General features: G+C 41.7%; 1 protein-coding gene across 1 annotated transcript in view; it reads right to left on the bottom strand.

Annotated features, from left to right (window-relative positions):
• LOC130204900 (potassium/sodium hyperpolarization-activated cyclic nucleotide-gated channel 1) overlaps positions 1 to 21,127 on the bottom strand; it is an 82,536-nt gene that overhangs the window by 56,384 nt on the left and 5,025 nt on the right. The window contains exon 2 of the mRNA XM_056431893.1: positions 17,744 to 18,167. Coding sequence (XP_056287868.1) covers positions 17,744 to 18,167 — 424 coding nt within the window. The remainder of the gene's footprint in view (positions 1 to 17,743; positions 18,168 to 21,127) is intronic.

The raw sequence follows: 21,127 nt of genomic DNA on the forward strand, positions 1-21,127 counted from the left end.
AATCTTTTTTTTTACTTGGTCTGAGGAAATATTAAAATTTTATGAGATAGGATTTTAGAGTTTTCTTAAGCTGTAAGCCATAATCAGCAATATTAAAAGAATAAAAGGCTTGCAATATTTCAGTTGATTTGTAATGAATCCAGAATGCATGACATTTTTGTTTTTTTAATTGCATTACAGAAAATAAAGAACTTTATCACAATATTCTAATTTTCTGAGACAGTCCTGTATATATACTGTCGTACAATCAGCTAAACACTAAGTGCTGTATAGCATTGCAGTCCTGTAAATACACAGCCATATGGGGCAGATATCATAAGCAGTCATGTAACCCAGAGTGGAGATACAAGTCATTATCTGGTCTCACGTACCTCGCACTGTGTTGGCTGCAGCATCATGAGCAGCCACACTTGATATGCTACATCTAATCTGCCCTGGACCTCCATAATAACACTTCTCCACGATGTAATAATAGCTCATTGCTGTACGAGAGGATACGCATTGTTCATGTTAACAGCGAGACTTCAATAGACGAGCACGGCTGCCGTTACGACAGATGGATGAAGGGTGCTCGGGTAAATCCATCCGCTCCCGCATTAACTCTTGGGAAGAGAGAGGAGACGAACCCTAAATGCTTCGCTGGTTGCAAATTAATTAATTTTGCGCAAGACATCATTACAGGATGTGCCTGCCATGATGCTCCCCTGTAAATAACCAGGGGCTCATTATGTGCCTCGTGGAGAGTCAGTCGAGTGTGGAGAGTCTGTCGTACAGGAGCAGAAGAGCTTTTCTCAGCTAACTAGCAGGGAACACCAACGTGTCGCTTTTTCTTCTGTGTGGGCCTCCCAACACACACACACACACACAGCAACCACCAAGTCCAGCGAACAGAAATAACCAGAGATTATCCTAATCGCCACACTTATCACTTGAGCCCCCACCCAACAAGCCTGTATCTGTCATCCGTCTGCTTTATGTACCGAGCACACCATGCGGAGGGAAGCTCGTGTTCACAGGGGATATCCCAAGTGGGGTGGACGGGTCGTTAAAACCGCTTTCATTCACTTGGTTATCTTTGTATTTATATTTTTGTTTTACCCAGCACTCTCTGGAGAAGGATAATACAAATCCTGAATATCAAAATAATAGTGTTTGTAAAACAAAATAGAGACGGGCTGACAGTGACATAGAAAGAGATACTCCAATGGAGGAGTTTACTACATTTAAAATGGCATGTTTCAGTTTAGATGCTGATGCAAAGTGATCTTTTTTATTTAATTAAATAGATATTTCATTTACTTAGCTGCCTCAGCAGATGGGGAGGGACATAGCACTCACAACTCGTCTCCCAGTTTTGTAATTAAATCGACTAAAGAAAAGTTTAGCACGTCTGCAAAAATACATATGTTCCATTAACAGCATGTTCGATCTCGTATACGAGTCATGTCTCAAACATCTAATCAGCAGATACAAAATATGTTTTGCTGCTAGAATATTGTAAACAAAACAATACAATAATTTAAATTAAGGGAGAAATGGTTGGTTAATCTAAATGTGTCCAAACCATGTAACCCCAAAATGTAAACTGTTTCAAAGAGTTTTTTGTTGTCATAAAAGAAAAAACTGAGCTTTCAGGGATCCTTTCAAAATATATTCCCACCATGGAAACATCAAAGTGATTTATATATGTATTTATGTATTTGAAGCGTGACACGTATCTGACGATCTAGCCTATTCTTACCATATACTTCCCCTCATTTGAAAGCGTTCTCGCCTCCTGACTCGCCTCATCCGGTTTGATCTCTTCACGAAAGGCATCTACAAGACACACTCTGCTTTTTGAGTTCATGTGTGGTGCATCCAATATTTGATAGATCAAGAGCAGCGCCTGCACGCCTCCTCCAATCCACAACATGTATTCACCTATATCAGGGGTCGGGAACCTATGGCTCTTCCGGTGATGGCATATGGCTCCCAGACAATTTTGAGTTGAAAAAAAAAATTAATCTCCGCCCGCCCCTCTGTAATTTTCTCTATCGCGCCAGATTACAGCAGAAGTAATTTAAGGTCCTTTTCTTAAAGACGTCTTTGTTCTTTTATTAAACTAAACGTCTGTTATTGATCGTCTACAAAGCAGCATGTCATTCTGTCTCCTGCACCCCCCCCCCCCCCCCCCCGTAGCATCATGCAGCACCAGAAGTCACATTGAAAGCAAGGCATATTTAATTTATTATACGTTAAAAATACTATATGGCTCTCAATGAAATATATTTTGAAATATTTGGCTGTTATGGCTCTCCCAGTCAAAAAGGTTCCTGACCCCTGACCTATAGGTTCTATAATGAGATGGAGCTCCTGTGCAGGCCTGGTGTTACCATCATCGGTTTACAACCACCGTGTATTTACAGCCTGTGTAAAACTACTTCCAATCTCCCATTCAACAAAAACTAAAATAATAGCCTAGCTGTGTCAGTATAATCAATATATTTAAAGCCAATACTTTTCTCCCTACTTTAACACCGTGGATCTGACAAATAACTCTGGGCGTAAAACATACGGTCAAGCAATTATCGCTCTCGACTGCAGTTAACAAGACCAACGAGCAGCAAAAGGAGCACTGAGTGACTTGGCAAGGGCAAATAGGTTAAATCTACAGGGAACGAGGAGGACTCTCTTCCAGGCGGTGGAGTCTGGGATTTTCCACCCCGTGGGCCAACAGTGAGCTTCCCTCAGAGAGCTGAGCAGGAACAAGATTCAAGGCACATTATGTTCATCGTCAGCGAGCCGTGGCTCAAAACAGAGACGACAACAACGCAGACGGCACGAGAGGGGGAGAGGCTTTGTCTCTCGTTTTTGTCTGCGAGACCAAAATTGGACTGGAGGAGTCCATTAGGCTGATGTGTGTGTGTGTGAGAGTGAAAAAGATAGCAATGCACAGAGGCTGTGGGTTTCATTTGTCTTTTCAATCCGACTTTGTGATTAGATGCACCAGATCGGAACTCCGCTGTGTCTGGAGATGTGCACCCTTGACACTTCAGTGGGGCCTGCGTGACCGGGTTGTGATTGGATTGATATTTGGTGGTAAAAAGAAAAGAGTGGCTGCAGTAAAATGGCGGATAAAGTGAATTTTTGGGCTGCTTGCTCTTCATCCTTGCAGTATGTGTCGTAGAGTAGCAGCTGACCTAAATCCAAATTCAATGCGAGCCACAGAGGTGGTCCGGAAGATCGGATCCCATCATGGAGCGGACACACTTTACACTTAAAGGCGTGAATGTACAAATGTAACCACGGCCGGAGAGGAAGAGAGTTATTGCTGGTCTTTGGAAAAGATGAATCATGAGGCCCAACTGCTGCACGAAAAGAAAGAACCGCACCCTCAACAAATGTGTCTGGTATCTGACGTTGGCGTCACACGTATATCTATGGGGGAGAACGATAACGCACAATCTAGAGCTCAAATATATTCAGTCTGCAACCGCAGTGCGGTCATAGAAATGGAAATATTCGGTCGAAAAGCAACATTTCTAAATCGTTAATATGTTATCTTATACGAAGTTATCGCATGGACAAAATAACAGATTCTCGCCGAGTGTATTTCCCACCGCCGGCAGCGGCGCCGCGGGCGCCTGATTCACAGCGGAAGGTCCTCGCGACATGTCAAAGCAGCGACGGGCGGATTGTCGCACATAAAGACACGTGACGGAGCTCTGTGCCCCCTCCAGCTCCCACACTCGGGACAACAGCATGCCCCGTCATGCTCTGCAGTACCACATCACAAGGGAACAACGAGGGCAGAAAACACATACTTTGCAAAGCAGAAGACAATCTTGTTGTCAGGAAGTCAAACCTGTATGAAAAGATGCAAAACAATGTTAACCCTTGTGTTGCCTTCGGGTCATTTTGACCCGATTCAATATTTAACCCTCCTGTCGCCTTCGGGTCAATTTGACCCGATTCAATGTTTAATGTCGGTGTTCTTTCGGGAGTCAACAAACAAACATAAAGTACCTCACACTTAAACTTGGAAAACAATATTAATTCTAATAATTTTCTGGAGATTTTAATAGCTGGGGTCATATTGACCTCAAGGGTAAAATATGTTAGTAAATATAAAGGTAACAGGAGGGTTAAACATTGAATCGGGTCATATTGACCCGAAGGCGACAGGAGGGTGAAACATTGAATCGGGTCAAATTGACCCGAAGGCAACACAAGGGTTAAAGGGGCGCTTCTGTATTTGATCAACCTGGACCCAATGTTCCGATTGGTCCAGGATTGAGGGAGAACGGGCTGCCATGTCATCCCTCTGGGCAACTCTTCGCACTCAATTTACTTCTGCTTCACAAACTTGTTTTCCCCACTGATGGACTGTGATTGTTCATTCAAATGTCTGACGTTATGGACGGGTTTGACTTTCTGACAAGAAGATTGGATTCAGTTTTTCAAAATTGTTATTATATTTGTCGATCCGGACTGTTACTCTGATGCATCAAGAGTGAGATCGGGAGTCTTATTACACAATCACAAAACAGAAAGTGGAGGATTAGATATACACTACCGTTCAAAAGTTTGGGGTCGTCCAGACAATTTCGTGTCTTCCATGAAAACTCACTTTTATTTATCAAATGAATTGAAAATTGAATAGAAAAAATAGTCAAGACATTGACAAGGTTAGAAATAATGATTCATATTTGAAGTATTAATTTTGTTCTTCAAACTTCAAGCTCAAAGGAAGGCCAGTTGTATAGCCTATATCACCAGCATACCTGTTTTCAGCTGTGCTAACATAATTGCACAAGGGTTTTCTAATCAGACATTAGTCTTCTAAGGCGATAACACAATGTACCATTAGAACACTGGAGTGATAGTTGATGGAAATGGGCTTCTATACACCAATGGAGATATTTCATTAGAAACCAGACGTTTCCACCTAGAATAGTCATTTACCACATTAACAATGTATAGTGGGTATTTTTGATTAATGTTATCTTTATTGAAAAAACAGTGTTCTTTGAAAAATAAAGACATTTCTAAGTGACACCAAACTTTTGAACGGTAGTGTATTAAAACATTTTATTTCTCAGAAATCTTCCACTTTCTGCTTGTTATTGTGTTATGTGATTTGTTGCCGGGAGACAATGAGGGAAACATGAGTGAGAGTTGCAGGGAGGGGACGACAGAAGATGTTGTTGAAAAGCTTTTCAGTGTCGCGGCTGAATATTTTACTGATTTCGATATTGTGGATGTGGCGGCGCTAGATTTCAAGACTTCTCATGCGAGACACATAAGACTCCCAATCTCACTCGACACACCGACGTGACAGGCCGGATCGAGCAACAGCTAGGAAAAGGTTTTATTTCCCTGGGTTATGATATTATTGTCAGATAATTATAATAACAATTTTAAGCCTGTCAGAGAAAAAAACAAACAGACGTTGACTGTGAGGACTCGCCCCAAATGAATACATTACAGCAGTATCAAGGCCGACGTCTGAAGCATTGTTTCCCGCTCAATTGTTGTTCCCATTAGTACCTTAGACACAACACTTTTAAATAGGAAATTGCTAATTTCTTAGCTTTTTCCTTGAAAAAGAGGGCTGCTGTTTTGAGAATTGCTCATGCAAATTGGATAATGCAAACACAAACACAAACACAAACACTGCAGAGCTGGAAGGCTGATGAAAAATTCAAGAGTGAGGAAGAGGAAACGGTGAATTTGCTGTTCCGGAGCCAATTGCTTAGTGGCACTGGGCAGCAAATGTGCTTCTGCTATGTGTTTGTCCAATTATGGATACGAGTGCAGCGCCCGTCCAACACACGGCCGCTGTGTATTTGTGTGGGGTGGGGGGGGGGGGGGAATTATGCAAGATCTAAAACTCAGTCATTTTAAGAAGTAGCTTAATTTCTTTGGATTATGTTGGGTTTTTTTGTCAGGTATTCCCAGTGATATAAAATATGCACTGCACCTTTTAGTAAATAAGAATTGCAGTGGTTGAATTTGGCTCAGATCATTAACAGAAATCCTCAATTAACCAGCAAAATAAATAATAATAAATAATAATAATGCATTTCATTTTGATCGCACTCTCACTTCAAAGAATCTCAGAGTGCCACACATATAGCGAAAACAAATAAAACCGATTAAAACATAGTTAAAGCAACCCATAAAAATAAAAAAATAAGGATGTAATAGCTGACAATAAATTAACTCAAGGTAAAAAATGCCTTCCTGAATAAAAAGGTTTTTAGGCCAGTCTTAAAAGAGTTCAGTGTCTGAGTTGCCCTTGGCATCCAGTCCCGATAAAATCAGAATAATCTGTATTTTTATTGAATTGATGTGGAAAATCTATCTTCTTTAGTGATGGAGGGGCATAATATGAAATATTGAAAAAACTGCAAAAATGCTAAACTGCAAAACGTAACTTCAAACGTTGGAATATCACCAAAGCAGAGACCGGTGACCCAGACGGAGCGGACGCTCACATCACAGCTGCATGGAGGGCGTCGGTGGAGCTGATATGATTGATGTCTCCCTAGACTCCTGTATCCTGATACCCTCGAAATGTATCATCAAAATATCACGGGGAATCGGATATCAAGTGTATACACGGCAACATTTGCACCTTCTCAGTCAAAGCGGCGCACAAACCGACTCAAACCTGCGTATTCATCATCTTCATGCAATCGGTAGAGCTCCTTCATGAATATGCACACAACATGAAATGTAAACTCCACCCATGACGCACATGGCGACTGCCTCTGCTTGATAAATGACATGTACGTCTGCAGGCACAGAAAACTGAGTGAAACCAGACCTCTGTGTGCTTTGCAGAACCACGTTGGATGTCCCAGGTTTGCCCTGTTGGGGACATTATTTATATATCCGGCCAGCTGTGCAGCCTTGGCGAACAGCAACACGGAATCTGGGCTAGCCGACACCTGCTCCGAAGGTGGAACATGTTCTGGGGTTGTTCATTTCCCAACAGAGTTACTCAAAGGGAGTGCAGGATTTCCTCTTTTTTTTTTCCCCAGGAGTGTTAAAACTGCACTTAAAAGAGAGATTAATTTGTGCTCTGCTAATTTCGGGTGATTATTCTCATTTCCTTTGTGTCTTTGCTGCGATGAAACCACCCACATTGTCTCGGCTGATTGATAGTTGCAGTAATTTCAGTCGAGGGGAAAAGATCGGTTGTGCTACCAAGCTGCTACATGTCACCTCGAGGCTAGAGGGTATGACATATCATGATGCAAACACACACACACACATACACACATATACACATGACCGAGTCCCACAAGAATCTCCAGCCTCGCACATCACATCACACCCGATTAAAATCTGATTACTTCACATCGAATCACGTCCCAGGGAACCGTTGTCAGCCAACAGCTCTGCTCCGACACCGAAGAGTCCTGCAGCCGGTCTCACCCTCACTGCTGTACGCGTCCTGCACCGCTAAATGCCATTTGAGAGAACATGGCGACGAGGCCAGGCTCCTTTTAGTCATTGGAGAGTAATTCTGAAACTGGGCACTTCGCAAATGATGGAAAACAGGCTTCCGGACGCGTGTGGATTAAGTTATCGACATTTAATGGCAGGAAGGGTAAAACAAACATTCAAGTCTCACGATCGTGATTTTCTCCGGCTCCTCCGCCCTCCTTCCGGCGTGGAGAATACCTGTGGAAGAGACCCGATTTCTCTAATCCACGGAGTTTTATACTCAATGTCCCCATCCCCGGTCAAAACGGCACTTCCGGTCAAGTCGCTAAACAAGTATTTTCACAATAAGAGTCCCGTCTTGTTATTGTCCGCATTAAAGTAACTTTCACAATAAAAGTCTCTTGTTATTGGAAGTCACTTGACGGAATTCAACCGGCCTCGTCAATCTATAATACTAACACAGTCACTCTCATGCAACATACATTAATTCTTGCTATTTACATTTGCATAGAGTAAACATTACCCCTATGCTTCATAATACATTAATAACAATATCAATATTCTCCCTAATATTTTCTATTATAATATCTTTCTATATGTATTAATTTAAAACATAAGACCTCTGCAGATGTTATCAAAATAAACTATTACAACCTAACATTATCCTCCTATAAATGTTGGCTCCAGGTTCACGTCAACTTTGTGTCATGCGACGGATCGCCTGCGTTGAATCGCCTGCGTTGAATCGCCCGTGGGTGCATCTGAAACAGAACCGAGGCCGGCCGCACGCCATCGGACAGAACAACACCGCCAGGTCGTAGTTTCAGAACCTTTGTGCTCATTTCAATAACAAGCTGTAAGTACAGAGAAATAAGAGGCCGAACACAGTAGAAAATCAATCAGCGTAGCGTCGTACAGGAATCACTGCACACAAAGATCAGATGTAACACACACTGCCCTCCTCCCTTTGTTTCTTCTCTTTCTGTCTCTCTCCATCCGTCTTTCCTGCACTCCCTTTTAACCTGACGCTAGGTTCAGCACGACAAGATTCAGCACACCTTCTGTGTGTGTGTGTGTGTGTGTGTGTGTGTATGCACCTGTGTCCCTGCATGGGACTCGGGCGGAGGCCTGAAGGCACCGAGGACTTGGCGTATCCTGTTCAGAGACAGGTGAATCAAGTTCACAGGAGTCTATAAACCAAAGCCAACTAATCTTCTTTTACATCTCACTATGTCGGTCTCTGAGGTGGCAAATTACGGTACACAGAGTCTTGGTCATGATCTCCTTCGATGCCTGTGCTTATTTTAGCTTTCTATTTAAAATAACTGCTGATCTTTGACTTTTGGACTGTTGGTTGCAACTTGAAGGCGTCGCATGGCTGTTTGCCAAAGAACCAATCAATACACAAAGGAGTAATATTGTTATCAGCTATGTTGTGTAAAATGTCTTCTTTACTTCAATGTATCTAATTCCTTAGCAGTACTATAATATATATGTGTATATATATATATACATACATATATATTATATACGTATATTATATATATATATATATGTATATATATGTATAGATATACATATAAAATATATTTTATATATAAATATATATTATATATATATAAATATACATATAAAATATATTTTATATATAAATATATATTATATATATATTGTATATACATATATATATATATGTGTGTGTGTATATATATATGTATATATATACATATATATATACATATATATATATATATGTGTTGTTTGCAACAGGTAAAGAGAAACCCACCACTCGGGTCTGCCAATATCTTTATTAGAATATATATTAAGAACCACTTCCGAAGTTCCGTCTTTAATTCAGCGATTAAATAACAAAAAGAAAACGCAAGACACTGAAAAGGTGGAGACAAACATTCACACCCACGCTGTGCCTGAAGATGGAAGAGCTGTCGGACCGTCACACAATAGCGTGGGTTATTTCAGTGGAGACCAGATTTAGCCAGCGTAATGTAGTTTAAGTCTCCTCTGCTGCTACACCGGGAAAAAGATACCCTGGTCCTTTGACACGTTTTCCCTCCTTTCAGATCAATTTACCACCTGAGCTGAAAATCAACCGCGAGCCTTTGCTTTGGTAGTTTAGTTTAGTTTATTTTCGATCAGCAATAATATACAAAAATCAAAATTTCAACAAAAGAAGAAAGTGGACGACCGAAAGGGTCAAGGCTGAAGTTATCAAGCTTATAAGTGCCCTAACCTATGCTTTCATGAAAATACTTATTTTAGAGAACCATTACATATACCTATATATATATATACATAAACATATAAACATATACACATGCATACAAATTCACACACCCATATAAACATATATACACACACATACCTACATATACATAAAACAATCAACAAAACAAAAACAAAAAAGCTTGTCCCCATTATCCGTTACTTATAATGCGTCATCAATGCTGATACGTCTGTACTTGTCCAAAGTCATGTCTTTAAAAATGTTTTTGAATATCACCAGATTCTTACTTTCCTTGATGTCATCAGTTAAACTATTCCACTGTTTCACCCCACAGACAGATGTGCACATGTTTTTTAGAGTTGAATGACAAGTTATCCCTTTATTCGCCATAATTAAACTATTATATCCATCTCTTGTAAAAATATATATATATCATAATTCAAAATCAAGATATATGAAGTTCTTTTCCAGGCATTAGTGGGGTGAATCAGTCTCTGCTTTTGCATCACAGCCTCTTGATCATTATGATGTGGACACAGTGGAGCTGCTCATAGGGGGCTCGCTCTACAGGCAGCTGCAATGGGCCTCACGCACAATCACTTCATTTTCAAGAGAAACAATGTGATGAATGCCAGAGATTAGGAAATAAAGAAACAAGACGAAATTGAATTGAAAAATGATGCTTCAGGGCATTTTCATGTCCCAGACCTTTCTATGATGGCGTGAGATGATGACACAGTTTCATCGCCACGAACATCCTTTTGGGAAGACGACAGGGACACGCAAAATATACACTACCGTTCAAAAGTTTGGGGTCATCCAGACAATTTCGTGTCTTCCATGAAAACTCACTTTTATTTATCAAATGAATTGAAAATTGAATATAAAATATCGTCAAGACATTGACAAGGTTAGAAATAATGATTAATATTTGAAGTATTAATTTTGTTCTTCAAACTTCAAGCTCAAAGGAAGGCCAGTTGTATAGCTTATATCACCAGCATAACTGTTTTCAGCTGTGCTAACATAATTGCACAAGGGTTTTCTAATCAGACATTAGTCTTCTAAGGCGATTAGCAAACACAATGTACCATTAGAACACTGGAGTGATCGTTGATGGAAATGGGCCTATGGAGATATTTCATTAGAAACCAGACGTTTACACCTAGAATAGTCATTTACCACATTAACAATGTATAGAGTGTAATTTTGATTAATGTTATCTTTATTGAAAAAACAGTGCTTTTCTTTGAAAAATAAAGACATTTCTAAGTGACCCCAAACTTTTGAACGGTAGTGTAAAACGTGCATCATTCAGGAACTACGCATGACGTCAATGAGGTGGCTCGGCCCTTTTGCGTGGGAACACTCGTTAATACGTCTGGAGGGGAATCTGTTGACGTTGACTTACTTCCTGCTACTCAAGCTCGTTTACGCTGACTGCAGGGGGGAGGCGCTCGTCGTGTAGCTCACCATGTGTGACAGCGTGCTCCAAGAGTATCAAAATACAGGCGACTGCAACCTGACCAGACAACATGTGTCGTGAGAGACGCATACATTGGAGGTGAAACGTGTTAACATGCATCTCCCGTGTGCTATTCACTGTATTATAAGTCTGTATTTCATAGTTGTGGTAAGTAAGGTTACAGTGTGTAATACAGTGGGGTTGGTATAACACACACACACACACATCATTCAAATGCAACACCACCACCAAGCAGAACAGTTCCACCGTTAAATGTCAATTGCACAAATATCCTCCATAAGAGAATACATCATGATTTAACAACTATTATAATCGATTAAAACATATATTGTAATATATGACAAAATATAATTTTTGTATCCAAAGAGACGAGAAGCTTAGACTGATGTTTGCTGTTCAGTTTGCGACATTAGCTTGTAAAATGTGAGAATCGTTGGCATCGCTCCAATGCAGCATCTCGGAGAGAGAGACAATAATTAGGTCCCAACAGAAGTCTTGTAAAGCAATTAGTGATGAGGCATCTGCGGACAAAGACTTGATCTAATACAAACAATAGCAAATAGAATTCAAATCGATGTTTGTATTTTTGTCAGTTAAAAATAGCCACTTAAACTGAGAATGTTTAGACTTAATTTGAATATATTGCACCTTATATATATCATTGTATAAGTAACAGTGTTCTGTGTCTAAAGTATTACCACAAACATCTCAAAAGCTTTGGCCTGGATACAGGATGTTCTTCTTTTTATAGCAGGTTGCTTAATTCTTATTTATAGTCAATAAACCTTTCACTGAGTATTGACATAGTACTAGATAATAATACATTAATAAATGTGTTAATATTTACAATGAGACATAACAGAAGTCAAGGAATACAAATGACTGTTGAGTTTTCAACCATCGTGGAGTAAACAAACATATTCTGCCTGGGGCCTCAGAAAAGGGTACCACGCTGCCTCGGGGGCTGGTCTGCTGCCACAGGCCCAACCTGAGCCCTATTCCTGGAGCTGGAATCTGGAGGGAGGCCTTGTGGCTGTGATGAGCCAGATGTGGCAACGGGAGCTCTGGGGATGCTCTGGTCCCATAGCACTGGAAGGGGTGGCACTTAGATATTTCCATTATTAGCACATATCAAAACGTAACGGCCAAGGTTGGAGAACAATTGTAAGGTCATTGGGAAAATTACCTCCGTTTTCTGAAAGAACAAAAAGAAAACTAGAATGGGCACTCGGTAGAGCGCATACCTTCGCATATCACAAGATTGGGCATTGAATTATGAACATGTTGGCATTAGTTGCATGCCAATTGGATAACAATTGACCGTGCTATGGTAAAAAGAAGATTTTGACCTATCCATGACCTTGACCTTTGACCCGATTGATCCCAAAATCTAATCAAATGGTCCCCGGATAATAACCAATCATCCCACCAAATTTCATGCGATTCAAGAAGATGTTGACCTTTTCATGACCTTGACCTTGGACCCGATCGATCCCAAAATCTAATCAAATGGTCCCCGGATAATAACCAATCATCCCACCAAATTTCATGCGATTCGGTTTAAAACTTTTTTTGTTATGCGAATAACACGCATACAAATAAATAAATAAATACACGGCGATCAAAACATTACCTTCCACATTTTCAATGCGAAGGTAAACATAAGGGAAGCAGGGTTGGAGATAAACATGAGCAGGGGGCAGAAATGCCCTTGAAAGATCAAAAATTCCTGCGAAATTACAGACGAGAGGGCAGAAAATGCCACGATAACTGCTTTCATTATCTCATTGAATTATTAAATACGCAGCGATTAGATATAATGATGCTGTCTGCCACCAGGTGATCCCAAAACGAAGGGGTACATGCACAGTCAGCGCACGCGGAGCAATGTGAGCGTTTTATTTGAACTCGCGTTGAGTCCAGTCTTCACTCTTCTTTTATCTCCATTTTGGGCTCCACCAACTCCAGAAGGAGATATATCTGCATAGCTTCAGTTTGTGGCCGTAAAAATAAAACGATGAGCTGAAAGATGCTCAAACGTAAAGGAAACTTGTAATTCCATCTAACCAATCGTTAAGAATAACAGTTAAATTGTGCAGAGTTTAAAAGAAAATCTTACACAAAAACACTATTGTAAAAGAAATGTTCTAATTAGTAGTTTAAATGACCAAAAAGCGCACAATCAAAGAGGCAACACAACACGGCCTAGGGAAAAGCATTTCCCTCGATGATGTAACCGAGTCTACGTTTCTTATTTCTCCTCATGGCACATGTTAAAGTGCCTAAAACACTTTCTGTGTAGCGTGAAGGTCTAGCATGTCTGTGAGTCATCCGTAACTTATTACCTTCGCAATGAAAATGCGGAAGGTAATGTTTTGATCGCTGTGTATTTATTTATTTATTTATTTGTATGCGTGTTATTCGCATAAGTAAAAAAGTATTAAACCGAATCGCATGCAATTTGGTGGGATGATTTGTTATTATCCGGGGACCATTTGATTAGATTTTGGGATCGATCGGGTCAAAGGTCACGGTCATGAAAAGGTCAGCATCTTCTTTTTACCACAGCACGGTCAATTTCTATCCAATTGGCATGCAACTAATGCCAAAATGTTCATAATTCAATGCCCAATCTTGTGATATGCGAAGGTATGCGCTCTACCGAGTTCCCATTCTAGTTATACAGTGAAAACATGTCGATGCCACTAAGAATCACTTCAAATGTTCAAGTTATTACACGATCACAAAGATGGAAGTAGAATCGGCGAACGTGTCGACAGGCGTCCGTTCGGTGTTTGAGCGCGAACCGTGTTCGCCGCTCGGCGTGACCTCCCCACTCCATGCTGCAATTTCCCCAATCACCACGCATCGCAATAATTATGTGCGGGCAAACAAATGAATAACCGACTGTGCTATTTTCTAATTGTGTGCATGCTTCTCTGCGTGTTTGTTCAATCCAGGAGCAAAATGTAGGCTGAGGTCAGAGCTTGTATAACAGAATCTATGATATGACTAATGCTTATTCAAACTACTGCGTCACAGAGGCTTTTTTTCGCCATCATTATTTTTCTGACTAATTGGCGCGGCCAGATGGAGTGATCCACTACTCCTCTCTAATGAGTGACAAACTGAGGGACTTGCTTAAATAAGATGCCTCAGTTCCTTTGTGGCTTCTAATACTGTTGCCACTTGGACCATAACGCCCAGCAGCCACTTCCCAGCACTGCGGTCCGGAAGAGGCTCCTGTTTTGACGCGAGCACTTTTAACAAGGGGGAGTATTTACAGAGCAAAGTGAGACATGAAACGGCACATCAGGAGAACTCTTTGGAATATTTTATAACAAGTGCATCTCCGGTATCCATCGCAGCAATATTCTGCTCCTGTGAGGAAGAAAAGAAGAAGAAGAGAAAAAAACTGAAGGGAGCACGAGGCCTTTTTGAAGAAGAAGAAGAAGAAGAGGAAGAAGAAGAAGAAGAAGAATGGGTCAGTGGGTAGCAGGTCCGTCTTTCAATCAGGGGGTTGGAGGTTAGATCCCGGCCCTTGTCGATGTGATGTGCCCTTGAGCATGACACTGAACCCTGAGTTGCTCCCTGTAGCTGCGTCTACGGTGTATGAATGTAACAGGATTGTAAGTCGCTTTGGATAAAAGCGTCAGCTAAATGAAATGTAAGAAGACACAGAATGAGAGTTGGCGAAACAACAAATCTGACTTAGCCCAGTTCTGACGGGCCAGCCTGCGCTGATGAAATGACGTCCCTTTTTACTTCGCAGATGGAGGGAAGAGATGGTGACAAAGTGAAAAGTGTGTGTGTGTGTGTGTGGGGGGGGGGGGGGTGGCAGAGAGCACACGACAGATGAAGGAATGACGGACATACGAAGAAGAAGATGATTTATTATGTGTCTGAATAACTAACTGAGTCCATCTGAAGGCTGATATAATGATGGCTCACCGCTTGGAACCCATGAAGACGGCAGGAGACTGCATTCGCCCCCCATTGAATCGCTAATCCGGCACCCTAAACCTAATATGTTACGACAGCGTGGAATATTTCCACCGAGTGCCTTTTCTCTCATCTCAAGTCTCCTGTGGATGTGTCTGATTCAGTGTTGTGCTGCATTATCAGTGTGTCCATCTACTGTGGTTCTGCCAAAATCACTGCGTTTCATTGAAAATGCGGAAGGTTATGTTTTGATCGCTGTGTATTTATTTATTTATTTGTATGCGTATTACTCGCATAACTCAAAAAGTATTAAACCGAATCGCATGAAATTTGGTGGGATGATTGGTTATTATCCGGGGACCATTTGATTGGATTTTGGGATCGATCGGGTCAAAGGTCAAGGTAAAGGTCATGAAAAGGTCAAAATCTTATTTTTACCATAACGCGGTCAATTTCTATCCAATTGGCATACAACTAATGCCAAAATGTTAATAATTCAATGCCCAATCTTGTGATATGTGAAGGTATGCGCTCTACCGAGTGCCCGTTCTAGTTTCTATACTGTGTTTTTAGGCGTACAAGGGGGGAGAATGAGGGGAGAACCAGAGAGGGAGAAACAAGCAGGCAGAGTTTGATAAGCAGAAAGAAGATTCCAGACAACAGAGGACCGACTGAGTGAGCGTGAGAGCGTTATGACACATCCCTTATATACTGCACTGCTCGCCTCCCTGCATCCTCACTGCAGATTTTCATTAACCTTGCGGCACCGTCTATATGTGCTTCTAACCCGGTCCGTACCGTCTCGTCCTCCCACCGCACACGGCTCTGCAAACGGAACGGCGGCGCCACATACGGCACTGCCCCTATCGGAAAGAATCCATCATCAACTTCCCACACGGTGTGCATACCGAGATAACACCCAGCCACTGCGATCCATACGATGCTCACTTCCAGAATACGGGTTGTGATTCTGCGAGTATTTTAACGTAAATCCGCACGTGTTGCTAGAACAATGCTTTGCTGAGGCGTGAATAATGAATCGTGTGTTTCCAAGTGCCCGATAGATAAGCAGTGAGGGGTGATGTGACCGAGTTTAAAGCATACGCTGACAGAAAAATATAAGCTACCATGAACACTGTAAAAGTCTCCTCCCTCATTGGTACACAACCACAAGGATGATCTTCTCCTGCTCCAGAAATGTGCGCTGATCCATAGCACGGGGGCTGGGAATCGGCTGTACTGTCTACGCTCGGGTCCGGCCAGATACTGATCACGGCCACAGCCGATAGTGTGCTTGTGAAAGCCTATGTTGGGCAAATGCATCGAGTAAATAATAGATTTCCTCCCTGCCATTGTTACTGATATGTCATTCAACTATACAGTACGTGTGTGTGTGTGTGTGTGTGTGTGTGTGTGTGTGTGTGTGTGTGTGTGTGTGTGTGTGTGTGTGAGCTCAGGTTGAGCCCTGACAACAACACAATTTGCTTGAACCAGTGTTGAAAACGGCAGTGACAACAACAGGCGAGTCAGACGATGAGGGGGGGGCGGGGCCTGTGGGGCGAAGGACATTGAAGACGAGTCGAGACGGAGTGAGACCGGCTCGTTTTTTAAAAAAAACGACGGTGTGATCGTCAGTCCCTCACTTCGTATTCGACGCTCCGCTTCAAATCGAAACGTAACGCCGGTGCTTTTGGTCACGACGTCTAAACCGTATCCGTCCGCTGGGCTCAGTCGTGATATGGAGCGGCTCTATCTCTCAGTGTGTAATGAAATGATTACCGGGAGGAGGAGAAGACTCCTTCAAACAGTCTGAGTCGGGGAGGGCAATGACTCCGTGGAGAGTAATAATGTGTCACTCTCTGTTATGTCCAGTGGGGTCCAACCTTGGGATTGTTCACACAAAATCCACCTGGGTCATCGAGTGAAACCACACCAACAAAGTTAATTTACCCTGTAACATCCTTTACCTTTGGAGTGTTGTGCTCTAAAAATATCTTTTTTTTAAATATTCTGCACTGAGACTTGTATTTTCTTAACCCTCCTGTTCCCTTAGGGTCAATTTGACCCCATTCAATGTTTAACCCTCCTGTTACCTTTATATTTACTGGCATATTTGACCCTCGGGTCAATTTGACCCCAACAATTAAAACCTCCAGAAAATTATTAGAATTAATATTGTTTTCCAAGTTTAAGTGTGAGGTACTTTATGTTTGTTTGTTGACTACCTAAATAGCCCTTTAAATATATAAAAAAGTTGATATTTCTTATATGTTTGACACAGTGAAAAACAGCCTGGGGTCAAATTGACCCCAAAGAACACCGACGTTAAACATTGAATGGGGTCAAATTGACCCTAAAGGTAACAGGAGGGTTAAAAGAATAGAAGCAATTACTTTTGATTTCTGATTTTTTAATTAATTGATCCTATCAATAAGCCGAAACTGACACTTTCACGCCTCCTGCACAGCGGTGATTGGCAGCACCCATTAGTGTCGAACGTGCACAATTAAATCTGTGCGCGTTAACCTTTCAAGGTCGTTGAAGAACCCTGCCGGAGAAACCACCGTGCAGCACACAGAGACAAACAACCACAAGAAGAGATGCACACAGACAAACATCCAGATACGCACCTCCTCCCACTGATGGATGTATCTGATGAGCCGGGACAGTCTCAACAGACGCAGAAGACTGAGGATCTTGGTGAAACGGACGATTCTCAGGGCACGAGCTGTTTTATATACCTCCGAGTCAAAGCCTTTCTCCACTATTAAAAATATATAATCCACTGGAATGGACGAGAGTAAGTCCACTACGAACCAGCTCTTCAGGTAATTCATCTTGATGACCTTGGGGTCGAGGATGATCTCTGAGTTTTCCTCGTTGACGATCCCCGTTCTGAAGTTCATGACCAGGTCCACCAGGAAGATGGTGTCCGACGCCACGTTGAAGACCAGCCAGGTGGTGGTGGTCTGCTCTGAGAAGAAGGTTATTCCCACAGGAATGATGATTAGATTCACCATCATCATGATGAGCATTATCAAGTCCCAGTAGAACCTGCAAAGCGACACATGTACATCAGTAATGCATAGACAACATGGTATATACAGTCAATGCAGACAGTGTATTCATGTAGATGTTTGTGTTGATATTTTCACTCATAGATATGTTCAATGTGTCCATTAAGAACAAGCGTGAGTGAAGAAAGCCTTAACCCTCCTGTTACCTTCACATGCACTCACATATTTTACCCTTTGTGACCCCAGCGATTAAAACCTCCAGAAAATGATTAGAATTAATATTGTTTCCCAAGTTTAAGTGTGAGGTACTTTATGTTTGTTTGTTGACGACCTAAATCGCCCTTTAAATAAATACACATTTTTATATTTCTTATATGTTTGACAGTGAAAAACAGCCTGGGGTCAAATTGACCGATGCGTACAAGTTGTGTTCAGGACAGTGAAAACATATCATCATGTGAATTTTATGTTTTCCCAGTTGTCCCCAATAAATTAGGAAAAGTCATGAAATATGAAGCAAAAAACATGATGTCAATAATTTGTTTAGAGACGTTAAACATTGAATGGGGTCAAATTGACCCTAAAGGTAATAGGAGGGTTAAAGTATATATATATATATATATATATATATATATATACCAATATACCACGCTCAAAATAACAAGTCCTTCCTGCTGATGTTTAGCAGGTAGCTTGTTCACTATTATTACTATCTCAAGTGCAGCTAAGGCTTAAAGAAACATATTTGGTCATGAATCGAAATATTTGACAAAATATAATCAAGCAAAGTGAATACATCTCAATTCCTCCTGAGGGGAACGTGAATGCATGTTTTATATTTCATAATAATCCATTTCAAATGTATTGAAAACCTTCACTCACAAACTCAAATGTCAACCTCATTTTGACATTTGGAAAAGCCTGGGGACGACTAAAGTCCACAGGATTCACCCTCTGGGAATAATTCATATATGTACAACATTTCACTGGAATCTATCCATAAATTGCTGAGATACTTCCATGTGAACCAAATGCCGTATAAAGAGTTGGATGTCACCGATCCGTTTGTGGACGACAGTTTTGGAGCCTCGAGAGCCGCATCGTGGTCTTTTTGCCATTTCGGTTTTTTTGCAACCGGAAATGAAATGATTGGAGCGCGGCAGAACAATCAATCAGACATTTATTAAGCAACCGATTGTTAAAATTAACTTTCTGAGAACACACTGAAAGGTAAAAGCTCTAAGGCGGTAACAGACTGTCCTGAACGTATGTGTTGGTAGCGACCTGTAAATCTCAAGGCAGCCACACCCTGAAGCATAGCATGCTTTAATGTCTATATTACTCCAAGTAAAAATACAAAATGTACTTAATGAATATAATGCTGTATTGAAAAAGACTTGAAAAAAGCGATTGGGTCCACAAACTGAGGGGAGAAAGAACTCGTGTCATTTTCTCGTACATTTCTATACAATCTGACTTCTTTTTGCAACCAAAGGATTCAGCTTTCTCAGGAGGGCTATTAGAAGGAAAGCATACGCATTAGCTCCCCTGGTCAGAAGCGGAGGCTGCCGCCTGGTCTGGACCAACGTGGTGGAGCAACAAGCCAACCACCGTTTCTAGAGCCATGCAGCTGGACTGGCTTAACGACAATGTTGTGGTGATTACTGCACTCTGATTTACTACCTGCTATGTTGCCAATATGTCTAAAACAAATAACAACTAGAACGGGCACTCGGTAGAGTGCATACCTTCGCATATCACAAGATTGGGCATTGAATTATGAACATTTTGGCATTAGTTGCATGCCAATTGGATAGAAATTGACCGCGCAATGGTAAAAAGAAGATTTTGATCTTTTCATGACCTTGACATTGACCTTTGACCCGATCGATCCAAAAATCTAATCATATGGTCCCCGGATAATAACCAATCATCCCACCAAATTGCATGCGATTCGGTTTAATACTTTTTGAGTTATGCGAGTAACACGCATACAAATAAATAAATAAATACACGGCGATCAAAACATAACCTTCCGCATTTTCAATGCGAAGGTAATGAATACTCCCCACTGAAAAGACAGAGGGTCTTCCATGCTTCGTGCTTGCGTCGTTACCCACACCTTTCATATCTTCTCTTATGTTTTGTCATTGAGGTAACGGCGATTCGGGGACATCAAGAAATGTGCTGCCGACACTCGCCGTGTGCATTCAGGGCCCCGTCGGAAGAAGAAGACCCTCTCCTCCTCCCCGGCTGCGTTCATGTCCCTGCCCTCTGTCTTGTGACGAGCGGAGCCAGAAGAGATTCATCAGCACCCTGCTCTTTTCACCGAGTGTCCCGGGCCTCGATAAAGGCCGAGCGGCCGTGAATGAAAATAGATGCTTTCAGGGATCCTATCTCTCGTGCTAAAAACTCTCCACTGACGCCATCCCCTGCCCGCCTGCCTCTGCTCCGCCTGGCTGCCTCTCCATCGCTGCTGTTGGAGATGGAAATGGACTTGCTGGCTGGCTGGCAGGCTGCCTGTCTGGCTGGCTGGGAACCCAGTAATGGATCTGTTTGAATGAATTAAGACTGGGCCTTGGCCTTAAAATATCCAAAGATCATGTGTCTGATAATTGTCTTTACTTCAACGAAACAGCGGTCATCTCGGTGTTCACCGGAGCTATCTGTCCACCAGCAGGTGTTGACCTGGGGCCTGTGGAGTGGACTCTTCATATCTGGAGAGGCTTGGCTTGACACCTCGAGTGGGACGTCAACGCACAGAACATGATGCACTTTGGATTAATTGATGCGATTAATTTCCTTTTGTTTTATTGGTAGAAACATACGTATGCAACAATGACAATGGGCATGGCATGCGTGTTCACCTTAGCTATCACCGCACACACATATTCATGCTATTTACCACACGCACACACACACTATTGTCAACCTTTCAGTCTATTACCCCTTCAGTCGTTTGAGCCGTGATCGTGTGCATACAGTTCAGTGTCTGTG

The sequence above is a fragment of the Pseudoliparis swirei genome, chromosome 15 (genome assembly GCF_029220125.1).
Source record: "Pseudoliparis swirei isolate HS2019 ecotype Mariana Trench chromosome 15, NWPU_hadal_v1, whole genome shotgun sequence".
Lineage (NCBI taxonomy): Eukaryota > Metazoa > Chordata > Actinopteri > Perciformes > Liparidae > Pseudoliparis > Pseudoliparis swirei.